Source organism: Astyanax mexicanus, chromosome 13, assembly GCF_023375975.1.
Source record: "Astyanax mexicanus isolate ESR-SI-001 chromosome 13, AstMex3_surface, whole genome shotgun sequence".
In the NCBI taxonomy this organism is placed as follows: Eukaryota; Metazoa; Chordata; class Actinopteri; order Characiformes; family Acestrorhamphidae; genus Astyanax; species Astyanax mexicanus.
The window spans coordinates 13,708,792-13,732,652 of NC_064420.1; the positions used below are offsets into that span (position 1 = coordinate 13,708,792).

A 23,861-nucleotide genomic window follows, 5' to 3' on the forward strand; every position below is an offset into this window, starting at 1 on the left:
GTTTGGACCCAGCATAGTTGCACCCTAGCCAAGATCAGCGCGGTCTCCCCCCCTCGCCTACAGGGGGCGCCACGGGCGCTGGGGAAACACCTCCACTGAGGTGAGATGCGCTGCCCTGAGGTTAACTGCCTCTTATATAAGATGCTGCCTCGTGTGTGTCAGTATTTAAACTGTGAGTGAAGGTAATCTGACATGCCGTATCATATACAGACAGATGGGTCTCGCGCTGATTCGCGCGCAGATAAAGACCGCAGGGCTCGGGGTCCGCGCGCCTGCGCACTCAGCGCGGTCCAGACTGCGCGTGGCCTCAGAGCGGCTGACCTCTGGCGCCCACGGAAGCCGTTTCCCAGCAACCGCCCACTCCAGTCCGAAAGAGAGAGAAAGAGAGAGAGAAGCAGGGTGAGAGAAAAAAAAGGAAAAAGCGAGAGACACAGGGTGAGAGAAAAAAGAGGAGAGAGAAACAGAGTGAGAGAAAAACCGAGAGAAAAAGAGGGTGAGAGAAAAAAGAGGAGAGAGAAACAGAGTGAGAGAAAAAAGTGGAAAAACTAGAGAGGGAGAGAGGAGGAGAAAGAGAAACAGGGTGAGAGAAAAAAGAGGACGAAACGAGGGAGAGCGAGAGGAAGAGAGAGAGAGAAAAAGAGGGTGAGAGAAAAAAGAGGTAAAACGAGAGAGTGAAGAGAGACAGTGACAGAGAAACGGGGTGAGAAAAAATATAGGAGAAAATGAGAGAGGGAGTGAGGAAGAGAGAGAGAAACAAGGTAAGAAAAAAGAGGAAAAAATAGAGAGGGAGAGAGAGAGACTTTTAGTTTGAATCCATAAATTGTAAACAGTGTTTTAGGCTTATAAAACATTGGCTAATCAAGTAAAAGGCTTAATGTAAAACAATAGATAAGTGTAAAAAGCCGTTTTTAACTGTCAAAATCTCACACAAAATCTCCTGTAAAAAACATAAAACCAATTTGAATCCTTGACTGCACTAAACCTTTAAGAACTTGACAAATATCACAACCAAAACCTGAATCCATATTTTGTTTCAACTAAAATAAGTACACAAAAGTACAGCTGAGATGTCAGCAGTATGTGGAAGTACATTGTTTTGCTGTAATAATACAAAAGATTGTGCTTTTAAAAAAGGTAGGGTCAATAATGTTTGGCCTTTATATATGCTGTTGCCAAAGTATTCACTCACCTATCCAAATTAGTGAACACAGGTTCCAATCACAGGTGCATAAAACCAAGCAGCCAAATTCTTTATTAAGAATGTAATTTGTAAGTCTGCTATATTGTCATAGCCTTATTTAAAATATAAAATAGGACAAAAAAACAGCTTAGCCTGTCCCAAGTTCGGGTTTGTCAGGTTGGGTTTAGGTTGGGCTCTAAAGAGAATCTAGAGGATAATCTAAACTCTCCTCTAAGGCAAGTAAGAAGATACTGCATATACTTTATATATGCTGCAGGCACAAACTGTAACCTCTTTTAAGAAAAAGCTAAAACCCACATCTGTTTAGCTGTGCTTTCCACACTGTGCAACTTACTCTGCTTTGCACATTGTTAGTTACATTTTTAGTTACATTTACATTGTTAGTTACATTTTTGTTCTTAGTTTTCATTACTTGAATATTATTTTAATTATAATTATATCCCCCCTCCAACATTGTAAATTAATACCTTGAAAGTGTTAAACAAATTAAAATAATCTGCATTTGGGAATACTTTCAAAGTTGACTTTCACTTTTCAAATTGACTTTCACTTTTCAAATTGACTTTCATACTTTTCCATTGACTGACGTTAGTTTCTTAAAGTTTTTTTTTTACTTAGTTGAGTAGTTCTTGCCATAATATGGATTAGAACATTACTCAAATAGGGATATTCACTCTTTACCAACTTTACCTCCTCACAGCTGTTATCTAAGCAAGAGGTGCCTAATTTAAAGCATCTAAAATATAAAACATTCTGCTTTGGTTTAACACAGGGAGAGTACAGAGAAACAGCGCTCTCATCACCATCTCTCCTCCCCCCGCCCCCCTTTCTCTCTCTCTCTCTCTCTCTCTTTCTCTCTCTCTGTCTCTCTAAGGTAACGGGGCTCGTCCTCCCCCCGGCTGCTTTCTGACTGCCTCTCTTTCTCTCTCTCTCTCTCTCTCTCTCTCTCTCTCTCTCTCTCTCTCTCTCTCTCTCTCTCTCTCAGTCCGGCTACATCCACCCAGTCAGAGCAGCAGGGCGGCCGCAGGGCTCTGTAACACCGCGGGGAATACACGACTTCACCCACCACCCACAGACCCCCGCTCAGACCCTCTCTCTCGCTCTCTCAGTCTCTCACTCCATTTCTCTGTCACTCTCTCTCTCACTCACTCAGTCTCTAGAGAGCACGGCTGGGCTGCTCGTCTCACACATTAAAGACTGCTCGCTCTTCGTGCTGGAGGTTCTACTGATAGTTCTACTGGAGGTTCTACTGGTGGATCTGTTGGAGGTGCTGCTGCGATGCGCGCGAGCTCCGGATTCGTGGCCCTTTGCCTGCTCGCTTTTGTCCGGCAGGCAGCTCGAGCTTCCCCGAGCAGATCTACACAAGGTGAGGAGTGTTAAACCTGCACGTGCTAACGTGTTTGTGTTTTTTTCCCGTTCAGCCAGTTTTAGTAAGAGCGCTGGGCTGTTTGCACTGGAGGGGTTAAAGCATGCAGTTGATGCAGAAACTCTGCTGTTAGTGCTGTTAGTCAGTGTGTTGCATTGTCTGGCGCGTGCTGTAGTGTTTGGAGGTGAGCTGAGTGAGTAAGTGAGTGAATGCATGCATTTTGCATTGCATTGAGTTGTGTTTTACAGCAGCTTCCTTGTTTTAGTACTTTACCTTCCTCCCTCAGAGGAAGGTAATATATATATATATATATATATATATATATATATATATATATATATATATATATATATATATATATATAAATAAACGACAATAACTTTTAAAATGGTTTTGTGTTGCACCAAAAATGTTTCAACTAAAGTTAAAGATGAGTCAAAGGTACATTTTTACAAACTAAACTTTTCAAAAAGTGTGCTTCAGTAACAGAACCACAAAACTAAAAAAAAGCATTGGATAGTTCTGTGTTTGGTTGTTTGGTTTAAGAGTAATATTTCATGAAGAAAACATTTTGTAGAACAATTACTTCTTCATTGTTTTCTTTCTTGATAGGATTTTTAAAACACATTTTCAATATTTCAATATACATAATTTACAGCATCTGTCACTGACTGACATTCACTACAGGGCACACAACATAAATTGGTTTACATTCATTGTTGGCTTTCTTAGCAATTTTTTATGACTAAGGCTTCATATTGTTCATGGCGATATCAGAATTATGTTGAATTGACTAAAATGAAAAAAATATTTGTGATATAAATGTTGGCCATATTATTCAACCGTACTTTAAGAAGTAGCCAAAAAATGTTCCATTTAGTTTACCAATCAAACAACCCTGTTTTATGGTATTGTACAAAAATACTTTTGCTCACTAAGTACTGTAGCCTTAAAAATGTCTATAAAGATTAATTAGTATCAGCAACAGTTCTGTGTTTGGCTTGAGATGTATTCTCTATCAAAGAAAATTTTTGTAGGTTCTTGTTCTATATAGCACAAACAGATTCTACTATTGTAGTAGTAGTAGTATTACATTCATTAAAATAGGGATCTTCAATGTTTTGGCAACAGTTCTGCCTGTCAGGACAACTTTTTCATTTTAATTAGATAGCAGTGTAGTGTCCCAGAAATAACTACAATATATGCATTATTTTTATTTTAAGACCATCTTCTACCACTGATATATACACTGATAATAACAAAATAGTATGGAACAATACTATCATATCCTTTTAAAATGCTATTAACCTTAATTTATTAGTAATATTCATATTAGACATATCGGATCGTTTAGGTTAATGGGCTCTCTGTGCTAAGAAGAACAGAATGAGCAATATCAGGGTTCATAAATACAATGTACAAATGCTTGATAATATAATTATTGTGACAGACCTAGGCACAGTTCTGTTTAGAACAACTAAAGAATGGTTTGGGTGCTTATGGCTGATGGATTGTTGTCTGGTTTAACTATAATTGTTGTATGAAGAAAGATATCTTGGTGCTTTTTTGAAGCATTTAAGAAATATGTACATTTATTTTGAAGGTTCTATATATTAAAAATGTTGGTTCCACTGTTGGTATCAGTCAAAGCACCATTGTGCAGTACTGTATATAACTTTAGAAAAGAACCATAAAAGAACTATGAATGTTTAAATGGTTTCTTATATGATAAAAGCCTCTTGTACACGCTTCTATTAAAAATCATTCTATATTGCAAGGTTTCTTTATATACAGCACGGAAAACTTAACTTAAAATAACCTTCTAAAATTTAGGAATGTTATAGAAGATCCATTTTTGTTTCTACAAAGGGCAATTTTTATAAAAGTGATGTGAGTATGAAGAATCTTAACATTGTTAAAGAACCTTTACCTTTCGATCTTCACAAAGTCTAGAGGGTTTTGAAGAGCTGCAGGATCAGGTGTTGGACCATCAGATGGTATTTAGCACTATAAAGTCAAACATTTGACACTCATCTGCAATGCTGGGGTGGACACCTTGAACCCGGTGCACAGGCCTACAACAGTAACTGTTTTTGTTGTACGATATAGTGTACTAAAAATAATTGAGACTATTGTGTGACACTGATGTGATCGTAAAATAATATAATAATAATAATGCAATTACAACCTTTTGATGGAGCAATAAAGTTTAATTTATTAACCTTTTTGTAGGCATTGGAATTGGAATATATATATATATATATATATATATATATATATATATATATATATATATATATATATATATATATATATTTTTTTTTTTTTTATTCTAAATAAATAAAAAATATATAAATTAAATAATAAATAATTTATTGTTTAAGAGACACATCAGTGGACCCTTCTTGGTTAGTCAGATTTATATATACTGAACAATAAGTCAATAATTTAATTATTGTGACAGACTCAAGCATTTACCTGCACATGCTGTTTACAATGTGTGTGTGTGAGTTAGTGTGTGTGTGTGTGTGTGTGTGAATCAGTGTGTGTGTGAGTCAGTGTGTGTGTAAGAATGTGTGTGGAGAAGTTGAAGAGGTTGTTCCCAGCAGTCTGTTCAAAAGCATCTAAATCTTTATTTCCGACATACTTCATCAGTTCTGAAACAAAAATTACAGACAGGCATACGAGAGAGCTGGTGATTTGGAGAGATTTGGCCCAGAGAGTGTATATGTGTATATATATATTTGTGTGTGTATGTGTGTGCGAGATGCATGGTGACGGTTCACACTCAGACACACAAAAAGCTGTCCCCTGGGCCGCTGACAGAGCGTAGGACGTTGGGGGGGCAGGGAAGGGGGGGCATCTTGGGTGGTCTGCTTCCCATTGTGGGAAAACCCAATATTTACATTTTGCAATTAGAACTACTTTTCCTCTTTTCGTTTTCCACAACATCCATTACACACTCCTCACAGCTCTGGCCGAACTATAGGTAGCTAATGAGTGGGCTCGGGCAGATTGGTCGGCACCTGTTTGCTGTGGTGCTGTGTGTGTGTGTGTTAGTAGTGTGCAGTATTGAAAAATAATTTGATATTGATGTGAAATATGATATTCTAAAATTTAAATGAATTTATAGGCAGAAAGGTTTTTACTTTTTGGCTTGGCTGCAACATCTGCTCTGCCTCACTCTACATCACTCTACCTCACTCTACCTCACTCTACCTCACTCTTTCTCAGTCTTCCTATTTTACTCTACCGTGCACTGCCTCACTCTACCTCATTCTGCCTCCCTCTTTTTCACTCTACCTATTTTACTCTACCTTGCACTGCCTCACTCTACCTCACTCTTTCTCGCTCTACCTATTTTACTCTACTTTGCACTGCCTCACTCTACCTCACTCTACCTCACTCTTTCTCGCTCTACCTATTTTACTCTACTTTGCACTGCCTCACTCTACCTCACTCTACCTCACTCTTTCTCGCTCTACCTATTTTACTCTACCTTGCACTGCCTCACTCTACCTCACTCTTTCTCGCTCTACCTATTTTACTCTACTTTGCACTGCCTCACTCTACCTCACTCTACCTCACTCTTTCTCGCTCTACCTATTTTACTCTACCTTGCACTGCCTCACTCTACCTCACTGTTTCTCCCTCTACCTATTTTACTCTACCTTGCACTGCATCACTCTACTATGCTCTACCTCTCTCTACCTAACTCTTCCTCCGTCTACATTGCTCTGCCTCATTCTACCTCACTCTAATAAAAAACTCTACCTCATTTGACCTTGTTCTACCTCACTATGCCTTGCTCTACCTCACTTTACCTTGCTGCCACTAACTGCATCTCACTCTACCTCAATCTACATCACTGGAGCTCACTCTATCTTGGTCTACCTCACTCTACCTTGCTCTACTTTACACTGACCATTTACTTCATTCTGCCTCACTCCACCTTACCCTGCCTCACTCTACCTTACTCTGCCTACCTCATAGCAATAAAAAAAACAATAAAAATATGATTTATATTACAGTCCTACTTTGCGTGTATTCTTCTGCAGATCCTGAAAAATCGTAAAATTAGTTTATTTAAAACAAATAATGCATTCTTACAACATTAATACTTTTTGGAGAATTTAGGGAGTTTATTAGACAAAATAAAGTCCCTAAACTCTCCAAAAGGTATTAATAATACAAGAATACTATTTGGTTTTATTTTCAAGTATTGAAAAAGTATTTAAGTATTTCAAATGGCAAGTCAGACTGAACTAGGCAGAATGAATGGAATTATTTATGGCTCTGAGTTTAGTTAAGTTGAACAGGGTTAAATTTGGGCCAATAAAACTGATTACATCAGTGTCGTTTTTGTAAATGTGGGCTTTAGGAAAGGGTTTAAGGAATTAACCTCTGCACAGAACATCTGAATATAATAGACAGGATATTGAAGGGGCAAAAAGGGAATAAATCAGATGCAAACTCTTATCAGATCTACCATGAATCAGCTGTGCTTGGTAGTGGAGTGCTTGAGTAGTTTAAGTGAGTGTAAGCACAGTGGCCCCCTTGTAGATGTTGGGTCCAAGTGAGGGTCCACACTTCAGTTCCTCTCTCTCAAAACAACAGTGTTAGAATGTTAAGAAAGTTAGAAATTGATTTCCCATATAGATTATCCCTTCAGAATTTGCTAACGTTTTAAATCTAAAGACCCGTATAAATGAAAATCTTAGCAAAACTGAGAACCTTTAGCAAATTTCCCTGCTGTGGGATTAATAAAGGATTATCTTATCTTCTTTTTCTTATCTTATCTTTAACATTTACAAAGAGAAGTGTGAGCATTTACAAATGCCTTTTTCACACTTATACAGTTAGTTCTGTTTGCTCTGGTCTGAACCAGTTAACGAGTTTGTAAACTTGAGCATTTTCCCTTTGATTTGGTTTGCTTTCACGCGGACTCCCTCCTCTAATAGTGCAGTTATTTTGGTCCACGTAGGAGTGTAGTTACTGGATTCACACCTGAACAAATGAATCACACCAAGGGTGTAAACTGGATTAAAAGCACAGGTGTGAACTATTCTTTAAGAAAACTGAGAACATTAAGCATGTTATCAGACGGCAGGTAAATGTTGCCCAGATCTGATCTTTGTTACTGGCAGTGGAAAAAAGAAAAGACAGACTGTATCTGACATTTTCAATTCTGAATAGAGCCACTTTAATATGTGGTACTTGAATCTGATACATAGCTGATTTCTGTCTGATGTCTAAATGGCCAGATCAAAATTCATGCTACATTCACATCATAAAATGTGTGTGAGTGATTTAATGAGACACAAATAGATATAAGTTATAATAAACTGTATATATGTATATATATATATATATATATATATATATATATATATATATATATATATATATATATATATATATATATATATATTTCTTTTACTAGTGTTAATGTGTGGTGGAGCCATCTTGGATTGCAAAATCTGGGTTGAAGCACAGCAACACAGCATTATACTCAGTGGTGTATGGCAGCATTGGCTGATCCTTTTATGGCAGCATTGGCTTGGACTGTTTGTCCTATTATACTTTACAGCCGGAGGGTTGATATTTGTGGCTCGGGTTGATTGTTGTGTTATACTCAAGAACCATGGTGTTGGCAAAATGGGTGTGGGTTAGTTTTTATAGTATACTTGGCAAGTGTAGTGTTAACACACTATATTTGGCCACTGGGGTATTGGCAAAAGTGGCATGGTTTTATACTATGCAACCGGGGTGTTGGCATTTGCGGTACTCAGCCCAATTGTGAGCCGACCAAACATTTGTATCAGAATTGGGCGTAGATTCAAACTGGATTCGGGTCGATGCAATTCAGGTTTGAGACAATCAGCCCGGAAATTACCTGACTGATTTGTTGCATGGGGCATCTTTAATGCCTTGATTTCTGGAAAAACCTAAAGGCCAAGCTACAGAAGTGAAGTAGAAGCAGGAGCTCTCTGAGAGTGCCCACATGAATGATTGCAGGACATTCATTTTATATTTACTCATGGCCGTGTTGACACTGTCCCTCGGTTCTTCTTCACTTGCTGTCTGATTACAGGGACTCAGTGAAAAGAGGACTATAATTCACTAGTAATTCACTGAACTGATCTAACAGATTTTTATAAAGCCATTAAGGATTCTAAGACTGTCAGCAAGAAGGTTCTAGAAAGTTACAGTAGATGCAGAATTAAACACATAAATACAGAGAGAGGAATGGAAAAAGAGGTGGAAAAAAATAATCAGAGAGATGGGTAGAGACAGACAGGCAGACAGAAAGAAAGACAGACAGAAAGAGGGAAGATAGAAGGTCTGGGTCAAGATTTGCTCGGCCGTACTCTGCCTTGGTGTTGGTTGAGAATTGGAGAAGCTCCAAGGCAACCACTGGTGGAGATGTGACATGCTGCTGTGGGGAGTGTTGGCTAAACTTCTACCTCATCCCCATCCACCAGTCTAGAGGAAGAACAGAAAAAGAGGCCAAGAGAGAACGACCAAGAAGAAACATCAAATTTGGGAAATCTAGTCAAAAACAGATTAAAAAATCTAAATTGTGCATAAAAGAAGAAATCCAAGTCGTAATCAAACCTTATATTCTTAAAATAGAGAAACCACATATGTCTAAAAGAAGATTATTTGTTAAAACTAATGAATTTAAAGAACTAAAGAACTAAAAAGAAGCAACTGAGATAATCTACTCTAGAAGATAATTTTTATTAAAGGAAATAGAACTTAAATATTTACATTTACTAATCTTTAGTACCATAACAAGCCCCTACTCTGTTATTCTCTGTAGAACCTTAAATTTGTTTATTTTTTAAAAAGAGTGTCTTAAAATGTCTTAATTCTCCCTAAAATTTTATCTCCCTAAGGTCACAGGTTTTATTTTTGCACATTGCCTTTAGCTATTTCCAAATGTGATATGTGTGTTATCTTACTGATTAAACAATGAACTAAGCTGGACCAATGAGCTATTTTTAGCTACTTCCATTGCTTTATTTTAGCTAGCGGTGATGCTACTGCAGGCATATGGAAACTGTACCTAAGAGTTAGATCAGCCTAGTTTTGCACTTTAACCTATTTTTCATGTTTTATTTGCTTTTTTGTGTGTGAGAAACTGGTAATTTATGTTTGTTTGTCAGAAATGACAGAAATCACAAACTTTCTCTGAGTGATATAAGTATTAATTTTTCCATAGATTCAGATACACTGCTCTGTCAAACCTTATTTGGTTCTCCAGAAGAACCTTTCAGTGGATGGTTCAGTAAAGGGAAATATTTTGTAAAAGAGATTATAAAGTTTAACCAACCTCAACATTATGTTCTTTAAAGAACACATTATGTTCTTTAAAATCTCTTCACTGCTTAAGATTATTTTTTAGAACCTTTTTTAGAAGAGCAGCTCAGGTTCTATAGTGTAGGTTCTGCAGGATGCTCTCAGTGTGGGAACAGCGCTGTGGTGGAGTTAGATGAGGAAGCAGTGCCAGGGAGCACGGAGAAGGCCAGGCTGGTACTGCAGACTCCCACGGAGAGGGGACGGGAGGGGGGCGGCGGAATACATGTTACTCCTCTTTATTCCGCTTTGGGGGTTTGTTTGCTTTGTCTTGCCTTTCACTCAGTGAAGTGGCCGTATCCTTTTGTTGGGCTGAGCAGTGGCCTTGTCGGAGCTGCAGATCTCCTGCTGCATGCTGCTGGTGTAGATTCTCCTGTGAATGCTCGTTAGCAGCTAAAAAGCGCTGCATTTAAAATAAAGGCATCAGCAGACTTTACACAGCATGTGTGTGGATATCAAGCCAAGAAAGCTGATGCAGAATCTTTTATTTTTACATTTAGATTAATTTAGTTTAAGAAGAGCTCTCCAAAAAACAGTCCTGAGTGAAGTGTTTCAACATATGAAGTACCAGTAAACTGTTACTAGTAGTAGCAGTAGACTAGTAGGTAACACTTAACTAGAAGGTTCACTAATAACAGTACTAACAACAGTAATAAACATTGTTAAATGGTTAAGTAATGTCTCAACTAAGACATTATTAAATTTTATTGCTTAAGAAAGTTACACTAGGTAGTCAAATTATAATTAATTGAGACATTCTTTCGTAAGTACTGTTAATTAAAAGGTTTTTTTTAAGTGTAACCGATACTTTTTACAGAGAGAACTGAAAACATTTTTTAAGATTACATTTACTAGGAAAACTGAGAATATTTACTTGAATGTATACAAAGAAAACAGAACATAATTGGGAAAACACTAAAAGAACTAGAAAGAATTATTAAATAATATGTTAAATAATTTAGTATTTAATTCTAAATACTCATACAGACTATTTAATAAAATAACTAATAAAACATTTCATAAGAAAACTGAGAAAATGTGCTTAGAAAACAGAGATTATTTGCTAATAATAATAGAGATAAATGTACTAAGAAAACAGAAATAAAAGAACATTTACTGACATTTACTGAAAAGAACTAAGTGAACATTCAAGAAAAGAACTAAGTAAACATTTAAGAAAAGAACTAAGTAAACATTTAAGAAAAGAACTAAGAGCACATAAACATGAAGAACTAAAAGAACAATAACTAAAAGTACTATAAGAACATTTGCTAAAAGTACTAAGAGAACATTTACTGGAAGAAATAAGAGAAAATTGACTAAAATAACAAAAAGAACATTTACTAAAAACCTAAGAAAACATTTACTAAAAAAGCATTTATTGAAAGAACTAAGAACATTTACTAAAATAACTATGATAACATTTACTAAAAAACTAAGAAAACATTTATTAAAATAACATTTGTTAAAAGAACTAAGAACATTTACTAAAAGGACTAAGAGAACATTTACTAAAAGGACTATAAGAAAATTTACTTAAAAACTAAGAAAACATTTACTGATATAACATTTATTTAGAAAACTAAGAAAACATTTACTAAAAGACCTAAGAGAACATTTACCAAGAGACTCTTTAGGAACTAAGATGTATTAACATTTATTAATCTAATCTAATTTATAATATTGTAGTATTATCAAATCATTACAAGTAGCTTTTATTATCATGCTGGCACTTATGGCCATAGTTATCATAGTTATTTTTTATTTCTGATTTTTTAATAGCTTTATAAGTTTGTTAATAAGGAAGTTTCTGTTAAAATAAGCTTTAAACCAAACGTTCTTGTTAAATAAGTATATTTAAGCTGAATAATAGAACTATTATAGTATTTTTCCTGGTTGTTGCTCAAAATATGACTAGAAATGTACTTTCTGTGAGTCACCGTTAACATGGTGATTTAGAGCAAGACTAGGCTCTAGCTGATCCCATTTATCACACTGGATATGAATGAATTTCTCTGTCTGTACTGCAGTTATGGGCTATTTTTCAGCTCTGGATCCAGAAAAAGGTTCTCACCACTCTTCCCTCTCTCAGTCCCTCCTGTCTAAAAGCTGCTGTGCATTTTTGAGGTGGGAGTTATAAAGTTTATGGTCGACTGCGTGGCAAACTGGCTTTACCGTCCAGCCCGATCGGGCTCAGCTGAAGAGGCCAAAGTGAACATTCTGAGTTCTGAGGTTCATCTGATCAGTAGTCTGATCACGGCTGTAACGGACTGCAGCGCCGAGGTGTTCTAAAGAGCCAGAGCGACTGAAGGGGATGAAGAGTACCCTTAAATTGAGAGAAGTGAAGTAAGCTCTACAAAAACATATAGGGGCGGATACTCAGACGAGAATTAAGCCTAGTCTAGACTTTGCAGCATTTTAAATTGATTTATTTAATTTAAAGGAAAGTGAAGGAAAATTCAGTCCAGAAAGATGCTTAAGCTCTATCCAGAAAACCAACCCATACAGATTATTTTAGTCACACTTCCTGTACATATTTGATATTTTGCAATCTCATAGGTCTCATAAAACTGAATTCATTTATTAAAAATGCTGATAACACTTTATAATATTCTAAAACCTGAGCCTATTGTCTGAAAAAGGCACTGACATAATTCCTGATATAATCATTCTTCTTAACAGGAATGGTAAAGTTAATTTATTTTACTTCTATGCTTCTTTTTTAGACCCAAATCAGAAAAGTTAGCACAATATGGAAAATACAAACTAAAAAACAACTTTTATTTTTAATTTCAACAAAATAAATTAAATATATTTAATGTTTTATCTGTTAATTTAATAATTTTATTTATTAATAAACTTCCATTTCTTCCATTCCAAAAAAAGTTGGGACAAATGCAGCTTAGGGCTGATGAGATAAAATAACTAAATAATGATTTGCAAAGATGCAAAATCAGCAAAGATGAGCAGAGGAGCTTTAGTTTGTAACAAATGTGTGGGAAAATTATTGAAGTGTTAAAAACATTTGGAAGGGATATAAATATTTCTCCCTCTACAACAAATCAGGATGAATTTCAGTGTGGCATCAACTTTTCTTAAATCGGTGGCATCTGTGATGAACCACCACACAGTGGTAACATGTTTAGTATATCAGTATTGCAAAACTTCTTTGGAAGAAATGGATGCTATGAGATTGAGATACGAGACCAAAGATGAAAAAGGACCATTCAGCATGTAATCAGCAACAAGTACTAAAGACACAGAGCAACATATGCTGCCTTCAAGACCACATTTGCTCAAGGACGTCTATGCATTTTTCATCAAGACTGTTGTGAAAAGGACAGGCAGGAAAGGATGTTTATTAATGAATAAAGAGAGTTGTTGAGCAGAAAGAGTTGTTGAGCAGAGATAAAGGCAGTTACTGAGGAAATCGGAGCGAAATGTAGATGGAAAATGAATAAATATGATGGGGAGAGAGAGATTAAGATGGAGAAAGAGAGAGAGAGGGAGAGGAAAGAAAAAAAGGGAGAGCGAGGTGGAAGTAAACATGCTCAGGGCAGTCTGTTGCTAGCTGGTAATGACTAGCCTGGGCTGTAGATATACATAGTCTGTGTGCAGTTTATGGTGTGATGTGCAATTAGGAGGTTTGAGTTTACATTGCTGGCTTTCGTTCATTGCCACTTTGCTCTGATTCACTGGTCAAGCTGAGGAGGTACAACCAGCTACACAAACCAAATGAGGCCATTATAATTAAACATGTTCATTATGAGCAGGTATGATACGTGTGTTTTGGTCTTAGGTAAGCCGGAGTATTGTTTAGCATCTCATGCCAGCACTGATTCTTCGGCTTATCTTTGTATTTTCTGTACACTTATATTAATTTTCAAACCCAGAAAGTGGGCGTGGCTTAGGCTAAAAACCTCTGTGAAGGGTTGAAAGTGGGTATATTCACTAACTGTTCCTAAAATAATAACATTTACGGTGGTGTGAAAAAGGGTATGCCACTTATAGATTTCTTTCTTTTTTTGCTTTACTGTCATATTAATATTTTTCCAATTATCGAACAAACTTTAATATCAGACAAAGATATCCTGAGTAAATAAAAAAACACATTTTTTTAAAAGCTTATTTTATTTATTAAAGGAAAACAAATGTTTTTTTATTTTTATATGTTTATATTTTAAGTTAAATATGACTAAATTAATTCCCATGTTTGTATTCTCAAAAGGATAAAACCAAAAGGTCTGGAACAAATGTTTTACTTTCGGTAATCAATAAAGTATCTATCTGTCTGTCTATCTCTTTATCTATAGGCCTGCCATAATAAAAGCATTATTGACTTATATTAAAACATGGACTCAATAAATTTAGCTGACTCTGATAATGTCCTGTATTGACATTACTAGCAAAGCATTTTAATATTAAAAAAGGCAATATGCCAAGTTTTTCTTTTTAATAAGTTTTATGATCATTTAAAAAAAACATTTTATATATTCTTATTACAGTATTAAAATATTACATTTTTGTTGGCATGTTTTTTATTATTAAATTAGTAGGATAAAATGGTCTTTAAGTGACATTACTAACATTTATCACAATAATTCCTGGAATAATAAACGTTTTTGTTACGGGCCTACCTGTATACCTGTACCTCAGACTGTAAATGCATTTTTGTCCAAGTTGGTGCACCAAGGTTTGTGTTTGTTACATTGTATACATTTAGTTTGGTTAGATTTGGTTTCACACTGCAGTTTAGTGAATGCAAGTTTAGTTTAGAGTGCACCAAACAAATTAACTACATTTATCATCATCATCACCTTCTTGGTTTGCATCTGCCTACACTCGACAGTGCTTGGTCGGTTTGTCCATTTACCAGCCAGAAGTTGTCTGTGCCACTGGCTGCAGAATAACCCTAATACATGATCAGTGCGTTGCTACAATTGGCTAGAGAACATTATGCAGTAATCTTGCTTTGAATGTTCAAAAGAGAAAATTTCATCTTCTAATCTCCAATTTTAACTATCAACAGTAAAAGAAATTGGACAAGGGGTACCCAAACCTTTGTGAGCCACTGTATAATAAAGTTTATGCATTATAATTATGCAAGTAGCTGACTTATGCTTGCCAGTTTATCAGTTTAAAACAGATAAATGAAATAATAAAACAACAACAGCATTTTTTTTACAACAAAATATGCCATGCAATCCATCATCCCATCTCCTCACAGTAGATGTGGAGAAACCCTCCAAGGTTATGGTTTAACTTCATTCCTCATGTGGTCATGGACGTTCACGTGTGGCTGTAAAATCCAGAGTGTGTCAGACAGTCATCTATTTTCAGAACCTAGTCAGCCTCTGTTAGATTAACCTCTTATTTCTATGTTTACTGGATTTTTGTGTCTCCTCTACGACCCCAAGCTTCATCCCAAACCTCTTTCCCCTCAGAGAAGATCTGCCATAAACACCTCCTATAAAAACCCACTCTAATCATTTACCTGCCGCAACTGCTGATTCTCTTAAGCCGGCTCCGCAGCCAGCGTCTTGGCTGGAAGGCATTAGAGCTGAGGCGTAGGAGTGTGTAATCAGCGTGGCCCGTGGGGTAATATTGTGCGGCGCTAGAGAAACACAAGCGCACTCCCGTGAACTTCGAGGTTCTGACGATAATCAGCCGGCTCTTGTTACAGAAACAGTCTTGGTGTTTCCAGAGAAAACTGCTCGCTGTAACAGTGAGCCTTTAGAGAACAGCCACAGTCGTCTGGCTGGACTGGCTGCTAATGTTTGAAGGGATACATTTATATGGAAATTGTTGGCCAATGCTGATATCTGATATTTTTCTTAAATATATTGTTGATGCTGATATGTAAAAATGTAGAAAATGTAGAATTGGGATTCTTTATCAGCATGGCAGATACATCTAACAGGGTTACAAATGTAGTGAAATTAATAAAATACAGATATTTTAGATATTTTAGTTAACCTGGGGTCACGAACCCCAAAGGAGGGTTGTGAGAGGGATGGTAATTAGGAGTTCTCCATAAAATACGCAGAGAATTAGATCCAGTCATTATCCAGAGTTTACCTTTCACTGAATCAGACTCATCCCATTCTGCTTGACTCGTAATTCACGTTTATACATGTAGTTGTGAGTGTGCACTTCTGTGCTTATAAATTGAGCGCTTTTTAAAAGGCTGTACTAAGCCCTATTAAGCCATGTGTGGAACATCTCAGTTCCTCAATGCCTACCCATAACATAAGTGTGTGAATAAACATTCTTTGTTAAACGATTTTTTCTGATCATCTTTTTTTTGTGAAGGAAGGGCTATTTGGGTTTAATTTTGAAATTAAAAAGGGGTCACAGAGTGAAAAATGTTAAGAACCCCTGGTCTAGAAGACATTAATTGTGTCATAGCACACAATATTAGGGTTGTAAGATAAATCATAATATAATTGTTATCATGATATGTAGAGTGAGGTAAAGCAGCATCTCTTTTGACAAATTTAGCACAGCTGTTAACTGAAAGCCACTACAGGTTCCTACATCATAAAATGGACTAAGAAAATGCAAATCTGTGCAAAGCTGATACCTAAGCAAGAACTTTGAATCTAAATTATAAAACATGTTACAGTTTGTTTAACACTTTTTTTTGTTAACTATATGGTTTCTTTATAGTTTGGATGTCAGTATTAATTTACAAAGCACGGAATGTTAAAATGTGTTAAAATATACAAAACAAAAAAAAAAACAACACTGAATTTAAGATGTGTCCAAACTTTGTAACCTTTTTATCTTTTTTTAAATCATTTGATTTTTACAATGTTTAACATTGTTTTTTATCATGATAATTGAACCAACATGATCCAAAATTACTTAAAACTGAAATAAAATATTTTTACTTTTTTCGTTAAAAGGTAACCCTATTATCTTCGGAGTCAATTTGACCCTATTAAATATTTAAAGTCTATGAAAAAATGGTTTAGATTAGTGTTGTAATTCATACTGTAATTCATATTGTGATTCATGTTCTTTTCTTAATTTGATGAAGACAATAAGTAAAATAAATAAAATGTTTTAAATGTTTTAACTTCAATGTCTGTTTTATTAAGGCTGGTTTTCTGGCATTAAACATAAGAAATACCAATATTTTACATATATTTGTGTGGTAAAGATGTTAAGGTCACTATGACATTCAGTTTTAAATCTTTCTCTAAATGCCTCTTCCCTTTAGGCACTGACTTAACAACACAATGCTTATAATGCTTACATAATACTAATAAAACACATATTAATCCAACAACCACTGATAGTTTGTCAAATAAACATAAAGAAACTGACGAGGAAACTTTGCTAACATGTTTAATTATTTGTAACAATAATACATTTCTGGAAGTTTAAATTGCTGGGATTTGCCATTTTGAAGGTTGTGAAGCATTGTATTTAATTGTACGAAAATGCATTTTAAACAAGTGTCCATGGATGCTAGTTAACCACATTTTGTCTATTTGCTAATTCAATGCTAATAAAGAAAATGATTAAAAATCCAGTTTAAGACCAGATTTGCTGGTCAAAGCAGTTTAGAATCTGCTCATCCAGCTGGAAACAAACTTTATGGTGGTAAACTAGCTTGTAACTGGCAGAATTTATGCTGCATTTGATTTAGTCTTATTGGTTTTGCTGGTGGAACAACTTGGTTTTGCTGGTCATACTGGTTAACCAGCATAGCTAGTGTGGTTATGCTGGACATACTAGTTGACCAGTGTGGGCTCAAATTGGCCATACTTTTTTCAGCAGACCTCTTTTACATTTGACCCTTTAGCTTATTTAAATATTAGAAGAATTTAAAAACACAATGAATGGTTGACAGTGTTGAGGCAGAAAAGTATGAAATTGTGGATGGGATATCAGAGGAAAAGCTAAAAAAAATAAAAGATATAGTCCTTTACCAAATGTGTGTAATGAGAGGCTTTTTACTGTCTGTTTGTTTCTCAGTTTGACTAGCCTTCTAGCTAGCCTACTTTTAGAAGCTCATTTTCAGTAAAGGTCAATCAAATCAGCTCATTTTAAAGCTCAGTATATTATTAACAGTTGTGACAAATGTAACCAATCAGCAAATATGTGCTCAGTGCCAAAAGTTTGTTTATTTACTCCTACCAGTTAGCACTGTGCTAACTGCAAAAGCACACACTGCACAGTGCTAACTGGTCGGAGGTCAGAGTTTTTTTTTAACTGTTAGCTGCATTAGCCTCATAGCTTCGGTTCAAAACTAAATAAGCAAACTTCAGACACTGAGCATGTTTTTACTGATTGGTTATATTTGTCACAACTGTTAAAAAAGACATATACTGAGCTTTAAAATAAGCTGCTCTGATTAACCTTTACTGAAAATTAGCTTCTAAAACTAGGCTAGCTACTATGGTAGAAGCAACAGTGCGTTAGCACTGCTAGCACTGTGCTAAATGCAAAAATGTTGCTTCTATCATAGTTTTTAGTTACTCTATGTATTTTTGTTTGTTTAAAGCTAACTCATAAATAGTCATAAATAACCTGAAGCCACATTAGCTTGTCAGAAATTACTGAACAACAGTACCTGGCATCAGAAGCTCACAGGTTAGCACTGTTAGCTACGCCAGCCTGCCAGCTGCACATAATAGACATAATTTTGGCAAGTTGTAAGATTTTTCACTGAACTGAATTTTAACAGAAGAAGGTTGTGTGTTGTGGTGTGTAATTAAATCAAATGCTACTAAACAGCATGATTCAGTTAAATATATTCATGTTTTAGCCTGTAGTGGTAAGGACATATTAAACAAGTTGCTTTATTCATTTTAAGCTGTGTTCTGGCTGCACAACCTGTACCTGCCTGAGGGAGATGGTTATTTTCTTGGGTCTTTCCTTCATCTGCTGTGATGTTCTTTTAACCGTATTGCTCAGAGCTATGAAACCGCAGAAGAAACGTCAGTATGAGGTATTGACTTGCATATTTCTCCTCTTGCATCAAGGGCATATCATTAGGTATGCTAAAATTGCACACAGCGTGCACTTGTGCTCATATTTTAATACAGCTTTAGTGCTGGTTCATGCTGGTCTGGTGCTGGTTGACCAGCAAACTTTGTGTAAAACACAACTAATGCAAATGATGCAACACTTGTTAAAATCCTTGAGATAAATCCTTAAGAAAAGCCTAAATATTAAGTTGAATTAAAAACAAAACAAAAAACATTTGTGGAAACATTTGTGTACCCCATTTTTTTGTTGAGCACAATTGTTTAAAAAATATTTCCAAAGAACAGTTAGCTAAAGATTTTAAAATTAACCACAGCTGTTTTTTTACAGTCCTTTACCTTTGTTTTATGGTAACTTTAACAAAAATATGTCCCTCTTTTTATGTCCCAGACTAGTTTTGCCTTTGTTAATATTGTTCCATGTTTGCATTGTTAGCGATACCGGTTGATTACACATATGTTATTTTGTGCACCCAAACATGTTCACAGATAGATGTTGGTCAGTATTGTCTATACAGCTGATTTAATGAGACACAAGTAAATAGAAGTGATAAACGGTGTAATACTACTACATTTACTAGTGTTAATGTGCAATGCAGCCATCTTGGATTCTGAACTTAGGGTGGGTGGGTTGATGAGGCTCTACCAACTTTCTGAATAGGAAATCTGACTTGTAGGGATATTTCAGTTAAAATTTCCTACTTGGAACTCATAAATATTGACATAGGAGTTCATATTTGATACAGTATGTGGCTTTTAGCTATTTCTGATGCGCCTAAAGCTAATTATATCCAATAATTTCTCTAACAAAACCCTCTCACTCTCTTGGATATCTCATGGACAGTAAAATGCATCACAGACAAAACTCCATAAATAATCAAATAAATACATAAAATATACACAAACCCTGATACAAATTAGAGCAAATTGTTGATAGATTTGATAGGGTTAGAAACAAATGCACCTTTTTATTCTTTTAGACCTTTTTTTTCTTCAAAAGCACTCTGTAGAGCCGGCCTGAGAAGAGTAGTTTAGTGCTAGTGCTATCTTCTTTTTGCTGTGTTCTCCTTGTGAGGGGAATTCATAGAAATTACAAATCCATTTGGACACAAAGTACGGTAAACAGTTTTTTTGCAGGCATTTTTGGATGTACTATTAGCCTGTCTTGCAAAACCTGGTTTGTTTGTGCAGCAATTCCTGCTTGCGACCCCCCACAACACTTTATGGTAAGAACATCTTTATTGCAACTTGCTGGACAGTTGCAGCCCTGCAATGCAGATGCATGGGATAATGGTTAAAGAGAAACATCACAAAAGCAAGAATGTGGAGGCCAGTGGTGTTGCAGGACACCAAGATGGATATGTGTGTGTGTGTTTACAGACTGTACGTGTTTACATTCCGAGGGCCTGTAGTAAATGAATGAAAGGAAATGCTTTATTCTGCTTAGTAAAGGAACAGCATTCCATGTATTCAGCTGCTGAAGAGCTAAACACGGTTTTATTCGGGTTACAGTGGAGCCGGAGGTTTGCCAGCACACAGAGATGGCACGGTGGTGATGACATTTGTTAGAGGAGCGATGGGAAAAGCAGAGGAGCTGTGTGAATCTTAGCCTGGTTCCAGAGCTGGCCCGTGTCCTTTCACATGATAGGCCTGATGTCATGAGGCATTTCAAAATAACTAGAAATGTTTCAGAGAGTGAACTCAGTTACCTCAAGCATTCCCTAAATGGCATCTAGATGATAGCTAGACCACTGTTGGCAACTCTTGGTCCTGGGGCAATTATTGTCATGTTCTGACACACCCAGTTCACCTCAGGAAGGCCCTATTTGCTGAATCAGGGGTGCTGAGAAAAAAACGCATGAGAAGGCTAAGAGTACTTCAGAGCCAAAGTAGAAAATCAATGGGCATCCAGTATAAGTAAATCACAGTCCTGGTTGTGGAGCTCTTTGGCAGTCACACCAATTTGACCTCAGGAGACTTTGTTTGGTCTGGACTTTCAGATAAGAAGTGCCTTGAGCCATGGTTTTGGACCAAAAGACCAAAAGAGATGTTATTGGTCTGGAACTGAAGCATGATTTGCTTTGTTTACAGTGTGAAAAACATTTTTTTGGATGGTATGAAGTTTTTAACCATTTACAGGAAGTTACTGGCATTACAGGAAGTTACTGGCTATATTCATTCATTCAACAGCTGAAGAAGAAGAAAACCTGCTGTTGTGCCTAGGCCTGTCACAATGATAATTTTTTGGTAAAATTATTAGGATAAGCAATATTGTCATTTTAAGACCTTTTAAATGCCAGTGACATAACGATAACGGAACAGCATAACATAGCAATTATACCCTTATAAAGACGATAACATTGTAATTAATCATAGTTTGGGAAAGATGTACTTTTTTCTTCACCTACTGCAGTGCACACTGTGTATGGAGTCATTGTAGTTATTGTGACTACTATATCTACTGTAACTGTAGATTAATGAGGCCTGAGCAGCAAAGTAAAAATAATATCACAATATTGATATTCCACTAGGGGTGGGACAATATCAATATCGAAGGACAAACATCAGTATAGTTATATGTTGTATCCATATGTTGCGTCAAATATTTATATTTTTAATAAAAAAAGTGGTGGTGCTTATCAAACAAATAGAGTAAACCTGCAGTGAATATTATTGGTTGTGACACCAATGAATACATAGCTATATGTCAAGTATGATCAAGTATCACAGAATCACAGTATGCTGATATCTTCATTATCTATATTATAATAATATTGTATTGTGATATGCTCTGTGATTACTTTTGTAATGAAATTTTCAGTTGAGCTAGTGTTCTTTAAGCATTGATAAAATCCTTGATATGCTTAAAAGAGTATATTGTTGATATGCTAAGAAAATTTATACCTTATTTATAAACAGAAACGAAAGGAATCCGAGGGTAATATGGCAGAGAGGCAGAATGTGGCTCTGCACCTTAAAAAGGCATGTTGTCAAACTGGCAACATTCTACTTTAAATCAGTGTAAAGTATAAGGAAACACAACCTATGTAGATGATGAGGACTGGATGTAGTAAGTTTTTAATGTGTGTTAATTGCGTCCACTGTACAGCTGCCACCCTGTACCAGGATGGTGGTGGAAACAGCCATTTCTCATTTGCCATTTTCTTTTGCATCTTGCATGCATACATTTTATGTCCTTACAATGTGTGGCACTGAGTCTTACTGCGGGTAAGCTAGGCCTAAGCTTTTTTACCACCCCATGATCATGCAGACCCAGTCGTTTTATTTTCTATTCCTACAGGAAATGTCTAAAAATACCAGGCTAACACTTGTGCTGTAATTGCCATGTTGGCCCCTCTTAAAATTACTTTAGTAACTGGCAAAATCAGCAGAGTGGGAGCCTAATTGGCACTCGTGATGAAGCGAGAGAGCTAGTGGCCGTTAGCCGCAGCTGCTGCTACGTGCAGTGCAGTCATAGTATCAATGGCAAACTCTACAAAAGAACTGTTGAAGATACCTGGTCAAGAAAGACTATACCTCTTAAACCATTTTTATGCTTTTGACATCTACATAATCTCGTCATTGATTTCCAAATGGGACCATGATGTTTCCAAAAAAAGCGTCAACTGTTGATGTGAAAATATTTCCAGTGCTAAAGAGAAGCTCTTTTCTGCTCTTACATCATTCCTACCAATAAAAAAGCTTCTCTTTATATATCAGAGCTTACCTTGCTGCACTCAATAGCTTTACTATCATAATTAATGATATCATCATAATAAACTTTAGATTTCTATGTTTACAATTGGGCCAGTCGGTTTATAGGGTCACTTAACTGTGTCATAATTACTGTATTTTTCGTACTATAAGGTGCACTTAAAATAATTTGATTTTCCCAAAAATGTGTTTTATAATCCAGTGCACCTTATGTAGAATTTTACCAGTCAGGTTGTAAAGAGCAGTAAAGCCACTGATACAGGAGTTTCAGTTTAGTTTTCCAGCACTGAGTCTGGAGCAGTATTATTGGCCTGTGGCCTGCTCCTAACCCCGGCTAGCACTGCTGGAGCAGCATTAACATTAGCCACTAAGTGTGCTAAGCACGAGATCTTTCACTGTTCTGAGGTGCGTATTATCGGCCTGTAGTCTGTTGCTAACCCTGGCTAGCACTGCAGGAGCAGCATTAGCATTAGCGGCTAACCGTGCAAAGTGCTAGCTCTTTTGCCATTGAGATGCGAGTATATCAGACTGTAGCCTGCACGTTTACTGTTTTAAAGGAAGCTGCGTGGGGCAAACCACTTGATAATTTCGCCCTGGAACACTCTCATTTCCTCAATTTAACACTGCCACTGCCGGTTAGCTGCTAATGCAAATGCTGCTGCACCCAGCCTTAATGAAAACCTGGAAATCTAAGCTAAGTGCTTTTCTCACCCAAATAAACATTTTTTAGGAAAGAAATCTGTGTAGATTAACATCCAGTGCTTGTTTTGAGTCTGAAATTAAAAGTGTTTTTTTTTTACTGAGGCGCTTCACCCAGCAGTGAAACCTGCTGTATTAGAAGGTAAACATGGCGACACCTTTGTTCCTTACTAGTGTCGCGTAATGCACCTTATAATCTGTTGCACCTTATATATAAAAATAGACCAGAAAATAGACGTTTCTTGATAGTGTGACTTTTAATCTGGTGCGCCTTATAGTGTGAAAAATACTGTAATTTGCCCAAAGTTTAGGAGATCTCAATAATTTTTTTTGTATTTTTTGTAGTCCCATATGAAATGATTTACTCTGGCATTTTGGAAAACTCATCCTTTCTAATATCGAGTGGAGCGACCATCGTTCTCAGCTTAATTAGACTGACCTTGACTTCAGTCTGCTGATAAAGATATGGGATACTCCTTGATATCTTCTATCTGGCATGTAGTCTCCCCCATAGTCGACC

General features: G+C 36.3%; 1 protein-coding gene across 2 annotated transcripts in view; it reads left to right on the forward strand.

Annotated features, from left to right (window-relative positions):
* The first annotated feature begins 1,590 nt into the window (after positions 1–1,590).
* The window catches only part of scube3 (signal peptide, CUB domain, EGF-like 3), a 147,964-nt gene continuing 125,693 nt past the window's right edge, over positions 1,591–23,861 (forward strand). Inside the window, exon 1 of one of the 2 annotated variants that reach the window (XM_022677573.2) lies at positions 1,591–2,567. In XM_022677573.2, the coding sequence (XP_022533294.2) occupies positions 2,480–2,567 (88 nt within the window). In that variant the 5' untranslated portion in view covers positions 1,591–2,479. The remainder of the gene's footprint in view (positions 2,568–23,861) is intronic. The other variant, XM_022677574.2, reaches the window with a different exon arrangement.